We start from the raw sequence: 18,416 nt of genomic DNA, 5'->3' as shown, positions 1-18,416 counted from the left end.
AGCAAAGAAGTACGTGTTAATTATGATGGTCTGAGGTAAGTGTTTGGGTAACGTGTGTTCATTAAAAATATATGAGAGGTAAGTGAAGTTTTTCCTAGTGAGAGGAAATATGTTGAAGTGTGTCAGGTGTCTATAACGACCAGGATCTGAGGGATCGTCGGTATGAGGCAGTGACGAGAGGTAATTTGAGTGAATTTCAGGAGGAGTAATTGTGTTCGATGTTAGGTAAGCATCGAGATGTATTTAGTGGTAAGTGAGGAAGAACACGTATATGAACATAAATTTGTAGTACATGACCATTCATGATTTGTGGGAGGTAAGTACCCCATTCAACTTACATCGTAAAAATGCTAGTGAAGTCTAAGAACAAATAAACAATACGCTGGATTACGGAATAATTGAACCATCTTGTAGCTATAGTATTGAGCCTTTCATTATTGTTGCCAAGGAGAATGTGATCTATTGAGATATGTAAGTTAATAAGGGCAAAATTGGACGAATTCAGTTTGAGTGACAGAGTGCTACTCAGAGTTCCATTTCATCATCTGCAGAGGCGGGAAATATGTCTAAATTTTTTCTTTTGTATCAGGGGTATTTCACTATTGTGAACCGCATCGGGAAGTGTGCATATTCCTTAAATAATCAGGAAGGGGATATTGTCGGTATCTATAGTATTATATATGTAAAGAAGTACTTCACGTGAGATTTGTTGAGGTAAGAATCAGATTATTAATTTTTGTAAGAAACTGGCAAAATAAAACTAACATATGTGAATTTGCGTGTGAACCAAGTGTCGTATTGGTGCATTGGAAGAATAAGTGCTACATTGCCATGTGTTGTGTGGCAAAACGGAGAACAGGACATAGGACAGTTATCTACGATAACAATATGCGAGAAAAGTTCTCATATAAGGGAATATTCACAAAATGTTTTGATATGTTAGGAAAAAAACAAGAATGTAGTATAATCAAGTAAAATTATTTGTATGTATTTAATCAAGTGCTATACTCTTGTGATTTGTATGAGAGAGACAGAGAATGGGACACTGAACAGTTATCTACGATGGCAATGTGCGAGAAAAATTCTCATATTTGTGATATTTTATAAAATGTATGGATGTTGAAAAAGAAAATTGTTGTTGTATACTCATTTAAAGTGTTTATCTGTGTCAGTGTTATATATAATTTTGTTCATAAATCAATCGATTCTTTGTTCTTCGATTTATTATTGAGGGAGGCGAATTGTAACGGTTCAAATCCCGTTACAAGTTAATATGTATATTATTATTATTATTATTATTATTATTATTATTATTATTATTATTATTATTATTATTATTATTTTATCTATGAGATTACTATTATTTTTTTATAATTATTATTTATAATTGAGTGTATGCATATATACGTATTGAACCCTTTAGGTCCTTATTGAGGGATACCTACCTTCCTTACCTATCAGCAAAGTTCATGAGATCTGTCTCTTGGGTCGTTTCGGGTTCTTCGTCACTTGCTGAGGTAAAGGTAGGGTTCATTAATTCTAATCTATCTACTGGAATGAAAGGTCTGTTTAAAAGATTCCTATTTATTCAGGAAATTCTGAAGCAATCTGTCACTGGTATCATAGAAGTCAACTGTATCCACTGGGCACCACAATCATTTTTACATAATGGTCAGAACACTGGTGTGAGACTTTAACGTAATTGCCTGATGGGCATTCTTACTAGAAACCATTATCTCAATTATTTATCATTTAAGAAAGGAAAATCTGGAAATCCTTAAATTCGGCTTCCATGTGAGACCACATGTACCATCATAGTGATTCGTTATGGTCCAGCCCTCGTAACACGAACTCTGGACTCTGGTTATAATTAAGGCCGTCCAATCGGTGTGTGCCACACAGTGGTTCTACGGCATGGACCCTTAATTGAATCGATGTGACCTGCGTCTATGTCATGGACCGACATCTAATCTTCTAAGTTACTTTAAAGTCATTGTGGATGATGACCGCAAGGAAAGGATGCTACAATGGCATATGGCCCTAATCTAAGTCACTGAGGTTGATGACCCCCTGACCATCCAAGTTTCTAGGCTGAAGGCTAAACACAATTAAGTTACATCGGTCCCCAATTACAGTATTTCACAATACTTAGATCATTACCGTCATTTGAAATCACGAACTTTGAGTATAAGGAACAGAGTAACCCAATTTCAGGGTTGTCCAAAATATAGAGTGGAACTGTGGTCATCAACCGATGTAACTTAATTGTGTTTAGCCTTCAGCCTAGAAACTTGGATGGTCAGGGTGTCATCAACCTCAGTGACTTAGATTAGGGCCATATGCCATTGTAGCATCCTTTCCTTGCGGTCATCATTACCGGCTATGAAATTTCAACTAAATCCAGCATTTTAACTAAAATTTCCAGAATGCATCTCTAAGTTATTCGCTTGATTAAAGTTATTTCAAAATGCGGTTTCACTGAATTTAATAATTTAATAAATTTAAATGATTTAACGAAATATTAACAAACAACAAATTTTATCTCCGCGGACTCTGGTTTCCTCACAAATTTCTACGCAACTGTGATGTAACATTCAATATTGCGATGTTTATCTGGCTGGAAAAGAATTTGTTACATCATTCATGTCCAGCTATATATCTCGTATCGTGATATCACACTTTAAAATTCAATATAATCCTAACCGTTATTAACACTTGGATATCCTAATAATCTACGTACAAACCAAACAACTCGCCATATAATTACGATGTCATATCTCGTCATTACCATTATGAAATTTTGCACACCCCTCACAGACAAATCGATCATCACGACCATCGCTCTATATTTTGGACAACCCTGAAATTGGGTTACTCTGTTCCTTATACTCAAAGTTCGTGATTTCAAATGTTCATTACGTCCCCAATTACAGTATTTCACAATACTTAGATCATTACCGGCTATGAAATTTCAACTAAATCCAGCATTTTAACGTTTCCCTGGCCGAGAATACAGTCTCAATACCAAGCCTGTCCCGTTAGATAGCTGAGGTGTCTCACCCCCCTCGCTCGCTTGGCAGTTACAGGAACCACCTGGTTTATTCCAGCTGACTGGCTTCTCAAAATGCTCACCTTTAAACTCTGCCGACATGATTAAACAAATACGATATTCTAACCAACAAAATGCACAGATATGCTTCAAGATGCCCACACTAATTATACGCGTCGCCAATTATACCGCTATGGATTTCTATGAATTTCTTTCCATTCCCAACATTATAAAATATTCCTCGGGCTATCATATCCCGGCTTCAATGACAGGACTCTAACCTGATTCGCACATCTCATCTCAACTCATATAAAACCTTCCTCGGGCTTCAGTGTCCCGGCTTCAATGACAGGTCCAACCTGATTCACAAAACTAACCTCTGTTTCCCAGCTCCACAATTATCATCGACCAAGAACTGGAATAAATCCCCACTAGAAATCCCAACATCTAATATCGCACAATGCATTACTCATGAATAACTTCGCATAAATTATATCGTATTTAAGAACTTGATTTTTACGAGAAATGACTGAAACATTCTACTAGATCTTTTTATTGTCAGTCAGACACAGTTTAAAATGGGCATTAAAAAAGAACGTTTCTCTCCGTGACAAAATTCATCACCCTAGGTTCTCATCCGACAGCGCGCTTCCACTCGATTGAAAATGAGTGACCATGGATTATTATTATTAACGTCAAATTGCAGACAGAAGAATTTTACGTCGAATGAACATCTTAATTTGACATCACAAAATATAGGCAGTACACTCACACGGATGACGATCTACATTGGACGTGATATCACTTCGGAATCCTATTAAATAACTTTTTACAACATTATACGGCCCTCGCAAGACTTCAAAAATTTATCCAAGTGGAAAATAAAACAAATGACTCTTTTAGTCGTACTCTCACATTTACAAAACTTAGTAGGGCGACCACTGCGTCGTATATCCCCATTCAAATACACTTTAAGAAATCACGAGACGAGATATAAGAGGTAGTAGGATGGAAAGCCACCTACCTCATGTCGTCACGCCAGTATTCATCTTAGGGCTCACCTGTGACCCTGGCATTTTATTTACCCATCTTTACATTCATGGCTGTACATCTCATTATGTTTCTTCAGGTTTCCTGGAATAAAGCATAAAAAAAAGAAAATACCCTTCACTTGATTGCTTGAACGCACACGATGGATTATAATTACTCCCGCACACGAATTACTTAATCACATTAGAATATTTCAGTACTTTGACCGTCCTATCTGGTACAGTTATTTCACTCAAGGAAAACTATCTCCTCGTGGAGTCAAGACTTAGCCGCAATGGCTAAAATCTGCAGTCGAACTCAGTCCACTTTCGTTGATTTGATTTCGCAGAGCAGCTCAACAATTTCGTCCGCTTTGTATCACAAATGCCGGAGAAGGAAGCTTCGTCATGGCGTCCCTTTATATTTATAGCAGTTACCCCCTCTCTTCGGATCTCTCCCTTTGCCGCCAAGAAAATTTCTCTAAATTTTCTGACTTACCTAAACTGTAATTTCAAGAGTTTTGAAAGTGACTACATGCTTGCTACATTTCTGGCGGTAGTGTTCATAGACATTTAAAAATTTTACGGGTTCGATTTGTGAGATGATTGACCTCCTTTGATAGGCACTATATTTTTTTTTTGACTTGGCGTGGTCACGCCATGTACACGCGCTTTGAAATAGTTCATAAATATTACTTGAGATTCTTCCGCCGTCGACACGTGTGGTTGACGTCACGTACCCCAGAGCGTGGGACCGAAGGTAATCACCCCCTCGTCACGTGTCAACTCCATGCTATCAAGAATCCAACTTTAAGTTTAATTGTCATATTATGCATAATGTTCTTAGGGCACAAAGGTCATGGGTTCAGTATATGTAGATTAACATTAAATACCTGTACAGTGAGAGTTTCGATGTGTCAGATGTTGGATGTGACGTTGTTATATTGTGCTATAATGGCGATTCTGCCAAGTCATCCAACGTCATGGCTACGTCATCGTGCTCACTTAGCACTGAGCTCTGCTCCTTTGATTTTCTTAGGGAGCCCCAGGCTATTTCACCATTGTATGTAATATCTGTCGCGTTGTGGGAGTATGTCATTGATATTTCTGGAGATTACGTAGCTCTGTCAACCAACGTCTATAAAAAGGTGGGTGCATATTGTAGCGTCAGTCATTAGTTAAACGGAAGCTGAACAGTGAAGTAGTCTACTAGATGAAGAGGCCTCAGTCGGTCAGTCAACAAGTGTGAACGAGAGATGGAGAAGACTCAGTGAGTCATTAATCATTGGTCATTGAGAGAGTGAGGCCAAAGTTAGTTGGTCGGTTACTTAGTGGAAGACACGGACGCAAGGCCTTACCATGGAGTCAGAGAGGGATACCACCTACTATGAGGTAATACCATACTGACTTACAAAGAAGTCAGACGATATGGAGAAGAAGCAGTCACAAGGATGTATCACCAAGTTAGGCGTGACACATCTACAGTAAACACCAGATCAAAGGAATACGTCGTAATTACACTCAAAGTGTTGAAGGTACAGTCAAGTGAATCAGTGAGGGAAATATTTCGTATAAATTATTAAATGTCCGGTGAAGAAGAATTCAAATTCATGCCTAGTTTCTTTCAGTTGCAATGTCATAATTTCATATTCTCATCTGTTTTATCGCAACAAGACTCACTATTTTTATATATTATTTAAAGAATATATTTTGTTCTATCAAAATAATTCATAGTTTTATTTCAATGAAAGTAAAATATCTTAACCTCAGAATTAATGGGGAAACCGAACGCCAATCTCCTTTTCCCAGAACTTACATGGTATGTTGGCAAAAGTAAGCCTATTACCCCACACCGTAAAGATAGTCAAGAGTCTCATTCTATTATTGCTGCACTGAGTGGCAGCTGGCGCCCTTCAAATAACGTATGTGTAAGTAAGCAGGTAACAAGTAAGTGTGAGTACAAGGTCCGACGAGTGTGTATTTTATTTAATGAATATTAATTTTCATAATTTTCAATTTAAATGCAATTGTATAATATTTGTAAAATTTAGTCAGACAGTTAGGAAAGTCTCAGTAGTACGGATGTAAAGGAGAGGGAATATAAGTCTCTGGTAAGAACCCAACTAGGATATGGTTCCAGTGTATGGGACCCTCACCAGAATTACCTGATTCAAGAACTGGAAAAAATCCAAAGAAAAGCAACTCGATTTGTCCCGGGTTATTTCCGACAAAAGAGTAGCGTTACATAAATGTTGCGAAGTGTGGGCTGGGAAGAACCGGGAGAAAGAAGAAGAGCTGCTCGACTAAAGTGGTATGTTCTGATCTGTCAGCGGAGAGATGGAGTGGAATGACATTAGTAGAGTTTGAGTGGCGTTTATAAAAGTAGAAAGGATCACAATATGAAGATAAGTTGAAATTCAAGAGGACAAATTGGGGCAAATATTCATTTATAGGAACGGGAGTTAGAGATTGGAATAACATACCAAGTGAGATGTTCAATAAATTTCCAATTTCTTTGAAATCATTTAGAAAATGTCTAGGAAAACAACAGATAGAGAATCTGCCTCCTGGGCGACTGCCTTAAATGCAGATCAGTATTGATTGATTGATTGATTGATTGATTGATTGATTGATTGATTGATTGATTGATTGATTGATTGATTGATTGATTGATTGATTGATTGATTGATTGATTGATTGATTGATTGATTGATTGATTGATTGATTGATTGATTGATTGATTGATTGATTGAAGTTACCTGTTAATTAAGAAAATAATCATAACAAAAATTATAATGATAGTGACAGCTATAATGCCGTCTAATTAAATTGTTGTAGGACTCTTCTACCAGTAAAATACTCGACTGTGCCTCCTTCGATTTGAAAAGCGAAATTATCGTTTTAATACTCATCTATACACGTACCTAATGCTTTCTCCCTGGTGACCTTTTCTGTTTCTATTTCAACAGCTTTAATGATGGCATCTGCTGCCTCGTTCTTCTGCTTGAGTACAACCTCTTGGGCGGCAAGCGTCACTTTCAAAGCCTCAACCTGTTGAAGAGTGAAAAGTGTTACTACAATGCTCTAACATACCAATTCGGACAATCTAACAGGGAAATGAAATGAAGACAGTACTCTAAGGAACAGTCTAATATAATCTGCTGCTAATTTCGAAGATCAGCGGAGAGTTATAAATACGAAACACTTGCAGTGTCAGTCTGGTGGCGCCCCTACATCAATCGATAAAAGAAAAGGGCATTTGCACCATTTCAATTTTAATTCTGCTCCACCAACTGATGTAATATAACTGTTTCTCATACGGTAAGTAACAGAAACATTCAGATATTTCACTAACTGCATCTCTCAGTCGTAAGATATCGTTTGTGTCACGATCAGTAACAGCTGAAATCCGAAATCATTCTTTAGAAAGTGGAGAATCTCTTACCTTTTACGCACTACTCTCGTTAAAGACTGAGCAGTTTGCTCCAGATTTGAAATAGAAACGAACTGAATCCTTGGCTGACTGAAAATTACTTAGCAAAACAAAACCTTTGTGTCTGGCTGGATAAAAAGGACGTTCGTAATGAGAAACGTATACGAGACATCTTTGTGGAGCTGGCTCTAAGGCTAATACGTATGCTCTTATGGGACAAACTCTAGTGGCATGGTACAGGGTTAAATCAGGCGCTACAGGTATTCTTTTGATTTTATTAATTAAGTACATTAATTTCGTACAGGGAATACATCCTTAAAAATCTCTAGAACATAGCATTTAGTCTTTGTTATAGCCCAGACATTTCCTACGTCAGTTAAGGCACGCACAGGCAACAACAAGAGGTCATAAATGTCTCCAGTATTTCACTAATGGCAAGCCTGCGTGTGAGAAAAGAAAAATGCACGGCCACTCCTTGAATGTTAGACAGAGAGCTGTCACCCCTCACCAACTTGGAATAACTGCTTAAAGCTAAATTTAGCCAATCAGAAAATTGCACTAGGTAACTGCCCATTTGAACCGATACTTAAAATCAGTCAATTTCAGGATCATAGACAGTGTTAAGATTAAGTGTGCTCGTTTCTTCAACATGTAATTCAGAAAGTTCCTGATATTCGTCTTCATTAATTATATATTTATATCCAAATGAAGTAACATGTAGGCGCGAAAACCGACGAACAGTGTGTCTACGCTCTTGACACTTAACAAATCACTGTGATCGTTTTGCAGAATCATCATCATAGGGCGAATCGCATTAAATAATTGAATTAATGAGGGCAAGTCGGTGGTAAATTCAGTAATTGATATTCAAAAAGGAAGATCCCCTACTCTAGACTTTGTGAGGGCGTGGCATGAAAATTTCATAAGTAGAAGCCAGAACCGCCAAGTCTTCAGTCTATAGCATTGAGTCTTCGCTCAGTTTCCAGTGAACCTTCGGTGTACGGTCCGTAAGAGTTCTTTTTCATTCAAACTGGTAATTTTACTGAACGTCAGTGTAATTATGCTCAGGTGTGATATATCTGAAGCGCGGTCGCGGTACGCGATTTATAAGTAAGAGGAAATTACTGAGAGGAGAGGTGAGTGTTAATCGTAACACAGACCATTATAAACTTTGCCATGAACAGCGTAAACTTTCCTACACATCCGTACGAAAGATTCATTATTTGGCCTTATATTCAGCTGTCTGAAGTGTTGTTTGGACCGGTTTGTGAATTGAATATTTTATTAGCAGCATAAGAAACTGTCACTTGACCGCGAGATGTAAATATATTTCTCCAGAGTCGATTATCTTATCACATGAACTGTGGCGTTTTTCACAATCATAGACTGTGTGTAGTTACGCATATCTAGTTCGATTTGTTGCCATTTACGAAGTGATGGTAATACCAATAACAATATTTTTCGACCGCAGTTAAACGCTATGTCGTCTGTAGTAAAGACAATGCAACGGCAGAACATGTCAGGATGGGATTTAGAATCCCGTAGCAGGTAGAAATATTCCCGGAAGCCAAGTAGCTAAGACAAACATTTGAGCTCGCATGACCAAGGTCAGTGGACACTGTTTACACATGATTAAAGCACCGCGGTGATCTTAGCACAGTAATTACCAGCGCCCGTAGAAAGAACACACCGGTAGTGAAATCAGGTCATTTCTTGATGATCCATTATCTGTGTAAATTGTATTAGTTTTATAAATTAGATAGAAGACATCGAGAACTCAAAATTGTAAAGATAGGGTTGTGTTTGAAGCTGTACCAACGGTAGGGAGCGGTTGGTTTTCTAAGGGAGGGGAGAAGTTGGAGAAGAAATACCTGTTGAACAGTTCATTGTGATCTGCGCCGTCTGCTGTTGTATCGTTGTGGTTCACGCTGACAGGAATCCGCTCCGTCCTTCTCCGTGTGTTGATGAGACTCCAGTAGCGCTTGGGATTGCTGCGGACGTTTTCAGTGACAGTGTCTACGTGTGTTTTGTAGTCCCTTCTGACCATAAACCTCACATGGCGGCGGATTTTAACGAAGGTATTTTGAGTGTGTGGGTTAGGCAAGTCTTTCCACAAGCGCCAAGCTCTCTTCTTATTAAATAGTATCAGTCTGGTCTCTTGTGATATCCAGTGTTGATATTTGCTGGTAATAGCTCGTTGTGCAGGTACGAAGTCTTTAATTGCAGCTTGCAGCCAGTCGTATAGCAGGTCAAGAGCCGATTCGATATCAGCTGTTTCGAGCAGACTCCAGGGAAGGCATTCCATGGCACGACACATTGCAGGCCAGTCGGCACGGCGCCAGATGTAGCTAGGGCGGTAGGATGTCCTGCTGTGAGGCTCTGAGGACAGGTGGGGAAGGAGGAGTGTAGCATCGAGAGACAGGTGGTCGCACAGGGAAAGGATTCTGCCTGGGGTTATTGTTTTAAGTTCTAATGAGGAGAGAATGAATTCCAGGGTGTTAGGTCCACGGGTTGGGTACATATTAAACTGTTTCTGTCCGAGGCTATTAATAAAACTGTCTATAAACTATGTGTCACAGTTGTTAGCTGACAGTCTGGTAGTTGGAGAAGACCACTTTATAGACAGGAAAGTCGCCCATTAAAATTACTTCACCATGAGGGAGAGCTGCAATGACTGAGTCCAGGCACTATTCAAGGTCACAGAATGGGCTGTTTGGTGGTCTGTAGTAACATCCCACAAGTACGGGGCGTCGAGAAAAGAGTAGCTCCGCCCACACTAACTCGCAGTTCCATTCGAGATCTGTCCTTCGTTTACATGGTAAAGCACTGTTCACTGCTAGCAACACTCCACCACCTAGAGTAGCGCGATCACGACGGAATATGCTGTAATTAGCATGGAGTGGTAGTTCACTGTCACTAGCCCACGAGAGCCATGTTTCAGTAAGTCCGATCACGTCAACTTCTCTTAAGTCTGGCAGGGATAATTCACAATCAGACATCTGACACATTCTGACATTCTGCACATTATGACAATAGATGTTTATGTCTGTTTTCATTTCACAAGTGGTGGGACCGGGGTTTAAGTGGACATCTCCAGCCAGTAGTAGGAGGCAAAGCAAGCCCCTAATCGCTGAGCGACCAGGCCTAGGCTTGTTCGGCTCCGAGCTAGTAGGGAGGCGCCTATAAGTCTGGAAAATGGCGCATTCAGTCAGAGAGAACGCCGGAATGTAATAGTTTCTCTCTGCTAGTTGCCATGCAAAAGGGGAACTCACTTTTTCACTTGCACACACCGATTCCTTAACTCGAATAGACCCGTGCAGAGAACCGTAAAGCGCAACAACTCTGATTATTACCACACAAACAACACAAACTGCAGCAGCACTAAGCTTGCGCGTGGCTCCTCTAGCCGCCATCTTGCTTTGTCAATATTGTCAATGTTTTCGAATATCTGTGGTGCCCTAAATGTTTGTTTTCCTTTATTAAATTGTGGGCTATTTTTTCCTAGAATTTGTTTGATCGCATTGGCCTCCTGTTCACACATGGAACATTCCATCGCTGTATCGGTGTTGACTTTGTTATTGCCACGTCTATCTCTTACTAAAGTTGTCCTAGGAAATTTTTCTACGTCTTCTTCATTTACTCCAACTTGTTCTTCTATACCGTAAGTCTTCATGGTTTGGCCCTAAATTAACTTGAGCTGCGCCTGGTGGGTGCCAATATAGCTTGATTTTTTTTTTTTTGCTATTTGCTTTACGTCGCACCGACACAGATAGGTCTTATGGCGACGATGGGATGGGAAAGGCCTAGGAGTTGGAAGGAAGCGGCCGTGGCCTTAATTAAGGTACAGCCCCAGCATTTGCCTGGTGTGAAAATGGGAAACCACGGAAAACCATTTTCAGGGCTGCCGATAGTGGGATCCGAACCTACTATCTCCCGGATGCAAGCTCACAGCCGCGCGCCTCTACGCGCACGGCCAACACGCCCGGTATAGCTTGATATTGGCGGCATAAAAAATCATCTCAATATCACCGTCCGGGCTCCTTATCTTGTGGGCGTTGTTTCCTAATTTTGCCACGATTTCATATGGGCTAACATAAAGAAGTGCAAATTTACCAAAGTATTTATTAGCAGGGTCTGTGATCGCTGGGTGACGTATTAACACGTGCTTTCGTACTTGTAAGGGCATGTGAAATCTTTTCCCTTTTATTCTTCTCAACCTGCGGTCAGCTTGCTGTATCAAGTGTTCAGCTACCTGCTGTGCGCATACCTCCGGTGAAAGTTGTGGTTCAGGCGGGCAGCTTTCTACTGGATGCCACGGTCTCAGAGGCTGTTGTTTATTGTGCACTGTTGAGCGTATCATGCCTGTTGATTCATGTACTTTACTGTTAGTGCAGTCCTCAATAATTTGTAGAGTATCCACCCATCGCCAATGTTGCACCGGAATGTAAATCCTATTAAATATAGGGATCACCCTCATGACTCTCTACTGGGTTTGACCCTGGATGTCTGATTGAACTTAAAACATGCTGTATTTCAAGCTGTTGTAGAGCTGTCTTAAATTGAGCAAACGTAAACTGTGACCCGTGATCTGTCAGCAGTTTCTCCGGTTTTCTGGTATCTCAAAATTAGTTTGGTGTTAGCCTTTGTAGGGGACAGAGTTCTGTAAATTTCGAAAATATATATATAGTGACTAGGATAAACTGATTAGCTCTGCGTGACTTAGGGTTTCGGCGGAAAATATAGATTGCAAAAAATTCACGTGGCTTAGAGTGTAATATCGGAATTAGTGTCTGTTTGATCAAGTAGGAATTCGAATTCACACGCTGGCATGTGTCGCATATGATGATTGCGTTTCTTACAGATTCTCGTAGATTTTTCCAAGTGAATGTCTCTTGAATAGTGGCCACGGTATTATCAATCCCTCCGTGTCCATTTACGCAGTGTACATGCCATATCAGCTCATTTTGTAGTTCTGTAGGGACGACAGCCATTAATTTGGTGTGTTTACTGTTTAGGTATCGATATTCCACCGAGAGTTTATTTATTTCTACATAAAGTGGATCACCCTGCGGTATCCTTCCCTGAAACAATTCCAATAATGGCTGTAGAGCTGGGTCTTCTTGTTGTAGCCTAGGCAGTTGACTTAGCCTCAACAAGACGTCCGTATCTTCCTGCGTAAGATCTGCGTATTTAACGTGCTCCTCCCCAGTGTTAGGATTTCGATTTAGGACGCCATTTAGGATGTTAGCTTTTCCTGCGCAGTGTTCAATTCTGAAATCGAATTCTTGAACGAAAAGAGGCCACCTAGTTTTCGATCTGACGTTGAGGCTGTTCTTAACATAAACGATAACGCCTTACGGTTTGTTCTTATGACTAGTGGAAAACCATAAATTGTCTTTCGCCAGTGCTGTAGAGTTTAAACTATTGCCAATATTTCCAGTTCGGTGGTTGTGTAATTTGTTTCGCGCGATCTAAGCTTCCTGATGAAAAATCCTAGATAAGTTTCGGACCTCGTCTCATTGTCTTCTTCCTGGAATAGGACTGCTCCAATGCCTATTTTCGATGCATCTGTTTGCAATATGAAAGGTCTATCAAAATTAGGGTATCCGAGTTTAATTCTTCTGGCTAACAACTCCGTTACACATTCCTGGGTCCACTTCTATCTGTTATTTTTACGTAACAAATCTTGAAGTGGCGCGACAACTGCAGTGATGTTCGGACAATGTTCCGCAAAGAATGGGGACGTGCTAAGAAATTGGCAACCATGCTTGATTTTCGTTGACCTAGGAAACATTTCAAGAGCCACAAGCTTCGCAGGGTTAGGCCTGTTACCGTGTCTATCAATTACGTGACCTACGAAGAGGATTTCCGGCTGACAGAAATAAAACAATTATGTTTACTTTTAATCCAGTATCAATGAGGTTCGGAAATATTAGGCCTAAATTTTGGAGTTTTCCTTTAAATGTTTTTATCGCTATAATCATGTCATCGATGTATAGCGTGGCTTTAAACTCTTCTCTAAGGTTGCGATCAAGGGCGCAAATTAATGCAGAACTTGACGTACGGAGGCCGAAAGGGAGCCTTTCAAAAACATAGGTCTGCTGGTCAAACATGAAACCTGTTAATAATTTTGACTTGTCCTCCAGAAGTATGTGGAGGAAAGATGACGTCAAATCTACACCTATGAAGACTTTCATATCCGAAAATCGCCGTATTACGTCTTTGACGGGAGGAGCCATGTCGTTTTCAGGGATTATTCTCTTATTGGCCTGATTTGCATCATGGCATATTCTCAGTAATCCATCAGGCTTCTTTACAATAACTAAACTGTTTACGAATGGTGTTGGGCGTTTAGAAATGAGTCCATTTTCTTCCATCTCCTTAATAATTTTGCGTACCTCCTGGTAATACTTCTTTGGTACTGGATACGTCCTACTTTGGTACGGTTGCCTGTCCAAAACATTTAAGGCATATTTAAAATTCGGTATCATTCCTACTATTGACATAAATACGGCCTCATACTTAATTAAAAAATGCACGCAATTGATCCTTTTGTCCTTTTGTTACTTTAAATTCAGTAACTTTATCATTTATTAGATTTTCTATTTCTTGATTTACTTCCGTATTCAGGATATCCTCAAAAATTTGTTGGTGGTCAAGTATATTCACTTCAACATCGGGATACACTTGTTTCAAGTTGTCATCATCCCCTTCCGGCTTGATGTCGTCCTCTTCTTCTATGTCCTCGTCCTCTGGGTTTATGGTAATCCTCTCAGTGTGCCCGTTCTTGCGAAACTTGACCATGTAACCTGCTAAGTCAATAACAGCGTTTGTCTCTCGCAGAAAGTCTGCTCTAATAATTGTATTACAGTTAATTCTAGCCATAATAATGAAAGCATGACTAAAATTGAATTTCCAATTTCTAAATCCAAAAATGTTTGTGATTTGCAAGTGGTGAATTTATCTGGTACTATTCCTTTAATTTTGACAGCAGCGACATGTGTCTCTGGAAGATTCTCCCAGTTCTTCAATTCATTAAGTAGATTTCTGGAGAAAATACTTATGCTAGCGCCGGTATCCGAAGGAACTAAGATATTGGTACCATTTATTTTGATCCTTTTTACAGGTAAAGGTGGAATTTGAGAGCTTTGCTGTTTAACGGGGTCATTTACAAGATCTTCGGCCTGTGCAATCCACGAGTCTAATTGTGCTATCTCCCATTCTTGGTCATATTCTTAGACTGGTTCGGAAAAATTCATTGTCATACGTGGACTTTAATTGCAACTTGAAGGTTTTTCGTAGCGCCTTCTTCATATGCGGGTGCGCTTGGATTTAGTGGTCAACCGGGTTCAGTGCTTTGTTCGTTAGAACGCTGAAAATCCAGGCTTTCTACCCCAGTTATATCAGGATCTCTGTCTTGCATTTGGATGGCTTGCCTTCATTTATCTGCTTGGTTCCTGCCGTGTAGTTCTGCGATATATTTTCGCCTTTCCTGATATCTCGTCTCTGAGTTTCTATTACATTGTTTCCCTTGATAATTTCTCCGATAATTCCGTCTTCTCTGACCCCTGTAGTACGGTCTATCTCTGTTTGTATCCTCTCTCCTATTTCCTTCTCCATAGTCGTATTTCCCTCTGTATGGCCGTCTATCTTGGTAACAGTTTTGAGAATACCGTGGATTTATCACCCTATCTTTTTCTGCACACTGTGTCTGATTGCTACGTGGAATAGCTCCTGTGTTAGCGGTGGTGTTGGATTTTTTATTTCCCTGGGTATCTTGGTTTACTATGACCATTACGTAAGCTCGGTGCTCCTGTTTTTGTCTGGCTGCTTTAGGCGGATTACTGTTAGTAGTACTGTCTAACTGCCTTAAAATAGACTTTGCTTGAGCTGGAGTCTCTACTTGAGCTGTAATGAGCATTCGCTGTGCATCTTCGGGGAATTGTTTAATAATAGTTTGTACAATATCCGCATCAGATGGTGGTGAGAGAGAGAGCTGTCGTATGGCTTCAAGTGCCGGGATATCCCGGGACGGGTTCGGCTCACCAGGTGCAAGTCTTTCTATTTGACACCCGTATGCAACCTGCGAATTGTGATGAGGATGAAATGATGATGAAGACAACACATGCACCCGGCACCCGTGCCATTGGAATTAACGAATTAAGGTTAAAATCCCCGACCCGACCGGGAATCGAACCCAGGACCCCCTGAACCGAAGGCCAGTACGCTGACCATTCAGCCAACGAGTCGGACAGATGTCGGTGAATCTAGCTGGCGTAATTTAACCAATTGGCTCAGGAAAATTTCACTAAAACTCGTGGGGAGCGTACTTGTACATTTGCGGGAATACAACACTATTCTTAAGGATTTTCTTGCGCCTAAGTACCAGTACTTCTCGAGGAAAGCCATCTCGAAATCGTCAAAAGTTTTGAACGTGTCATAAAATCAGTAATACCACGTCTTAGCCTGTCCTTCTAGGTATCTTTCTACGAAACGCAAATTTTTGTCTTCAGGAGTCCTCATCTCATTAAAGAATTCCTTTAATTCTATGAGGTATACCTTGGGAGTGAGTTGGGATGTTCCGTTAAACTTCATAGGTTGGTATTCGCTTGTTCTGAGAATGTTTACTATTTGAGGCGAGGTACTAATACCTGAAGTCTGAGGGAGTGTTTGTTCTGCCACGTTAATGAGCGCTTGAGTATCATGCTGTTCGACTTGTTTGGCCTCCGGCTTAGGCGGTGTATTTTATCGCCTGTAGAACCATGTCCTGTTTATCCACTAACATTTTCACAAGAGTGGACAGGTTTCCTCTCTGAGTCCGTATCGCCTGTATTTAGCAATCAATGATGTCACTTACTACGTGGCGTATTAATTGTTCGCTGAGAGTAGTATAAATCATGGGTTCGGCGGCCGCCTCCGCCTCCGGCTTCCAGGGGCCCGCTCCACCTCCTCGACCACCTCCCGGCAGTCATCCCAGGGGCCCGCTCATCCTCCTCCTCCACCTCCCGTGGGCCTCCCCAGGGGCCCGCTCCTCCTCTTCCTTCACCCCCCAGCGGGCCTTCCCAGGAGCCTCTTCCTCCTCCCGGGGGAAAATTGAATTTTGGTGCGAGATTTGAATTTGTAAACAAAGCCACGTTCTTTTTGAAAGCTATCATAGACAGCAACGCATCGCTAACTTCACTGCTGCCATCTTGACGGGCCTAAACCTCAGTGCTGCCAACTTAACCTCACTAGCGCGAGATTTGAATCGGTAAACAAAACCACGTGCTTTTTTGACAGCTACCATCAGCCACCTTGCATCGATAACCTCAGTGTTGCACTATTTAGCCACTTACCTTTGAAATGTGGTGGCGGCAATTTGAAAAACTCCATATGCTCTTGTTTGGAAACAAATCCACGTGCTTTTTGGATAGCTATCATCCGCCATCTTTAATCAACATAGCACCGTGCTGTACTCTTTAGCTACTTACCTTTGAAATGTGGTGGTGGCAAATTCCACGTGCTCTTGTTTGGAACAAAAGCCACGTTCTTTTTTGACAGCTGTCATCCGCCATATTTAATCAACAGAGCACCGTGCTGCTATCTTTATCCTAGCAGAGGGTAATTCCGTCAGCTGTCATCCACCATCTCTAATCAAGAGAGCACCGTGCTGCTATCTTGCAGGCAATTCATAAAAATTCATCAGCTGTCATCAGCCATCTTGCATCGCAATCGTCAGTGCTGCACTTTTTAGCTACTTACCTTTGAAATGTTTTGGCGGATAATTTAAAAAATTCTATAGCAGACATATCTCGACGCTAATTGCACAAGTTGGCGGCTATGCATGACTCCATAAGGGTGCTTACGGAAGACGGTGGCTGCAAGATGGCTGCTATACATAGGTTCTTATGAGACTCCCTTGGGATGCTTGCGCATGATGTTGGCTATTCATGGCTCCTGATGGGACGCCTTGAGAGCGCTTGCGCAAGATAGTGCCAGCCCTTATGAGACGCCTTTAGGGTGCTTGCACAAAGTGGCTTGAAACTCTCTAAGGATGCATGCGCAAGATCGCGGACGCAAGTTTAATGACGAGATCAACGCTTCGTTTCCTACTTAGGCCCTTTGGCGTTGACGGCTATCTAATTCTACAAGATGGTGGCTGCTCTTATGAGACAGCTTAAGTTGCTTGCACAAGATGGCTGCTTCTCTTATGAGACTCCCTAGGGTTGCTTGAGCAAGATGGTGGATACAAAATGGTGGCTGTACATAGCTCTTTATGAGACGGCTTAAGAGCGTTTGTACAAGATGGCTGCTATACATAGGCTCTTAATGAGCCTCCGTAGGTGTGCTTGCGCAAGATAGCAGCGACAAGATGGTGACTATACACAGCTCCTTTTGATAGGCCTAGGGGTGCTCGCACAAGATGGCGGCTACTCTTATGAAGAAAGCTAGCTTAGAGGCTACTGCCCAAGATGGCGCCTGCTGTTATGCATGTGGTGGAGGGCAATTTGAAATTCCATGTGCTTGCGGCCGTCTTTAGTCAACAGAGCACCGTGTTGCTATCTTAAGCTACTACCCTTGAAATGTGATGGCAGCAATTTAAAAAAAATCTACGTGGTCTTTTGACAGCTGTCACCTTTAAACAATAGCGGCTATACATAGGCTGTTAAGGCCTCATCATTCTTCTCCTCCTCCTCCTCCAACCCCTCCTTCACTTCCTCCTCTACATCTTCTTCCTCCTCTTCCGCCTCCTATGTCAAGGCATAGCTTTTTCGAACATGCATAGCGAAGGCAAGAGTGTGCAGCAATAACAGCATTGTGCATGTTTGGACTAGCAGATCACAAAAGAAACATAAAAAGGCTAGAATTAAACACTGTACTCGATGTCGTTACACTCAACATGTGATCAGAACATTGACTGATGTGT

General features: G+C 41.0%; 1 protein-coding gene across 1 annotated transcript in view; it reads right to left on the bottom strand.

Moving 5' to 3' along the window:
- Nucleotides 1–18,416, bottom strand: part of LOC136863901 (dynein beta chain, ciliary-like) — a 5,220,903-nt gene that overhangs the window by 2,106,842 nt on the left and 3,095,645 nt on the right. Inside the window, exon 57 of the mRNA XM_068226514.1 lies at nt 7,002–7,128. Within this exon, the coding sequence (XP_068082615.1) occupies nt 7,002–7,128 (127 nt within the window). The remainder of the gene's footprint in view (nt 1–7,001; nt 7,129–18,416) is intronic.

The sequence above is a fragment of the Anabrus simplex genome, chromosome 2 (assembly GCF_040414725.1).
Source record: "Anabrus simplex isolate iqAnaSimp1 chromosome 2, ASM4041472v1, whole genome shotgun sequence".
Classification (NCBI taxonomy): Eukaryota; Metazoa; Arthropoda; class Insecta; order Orthoptera; family Tettigoniidae; genus Anabrus; species Anabrus simplex.
The sequence above is the reverse complement of the archived record's forward strand: the minus strand, read 5'-3'. Positions and strand labels throughout refer to the sequence as shown.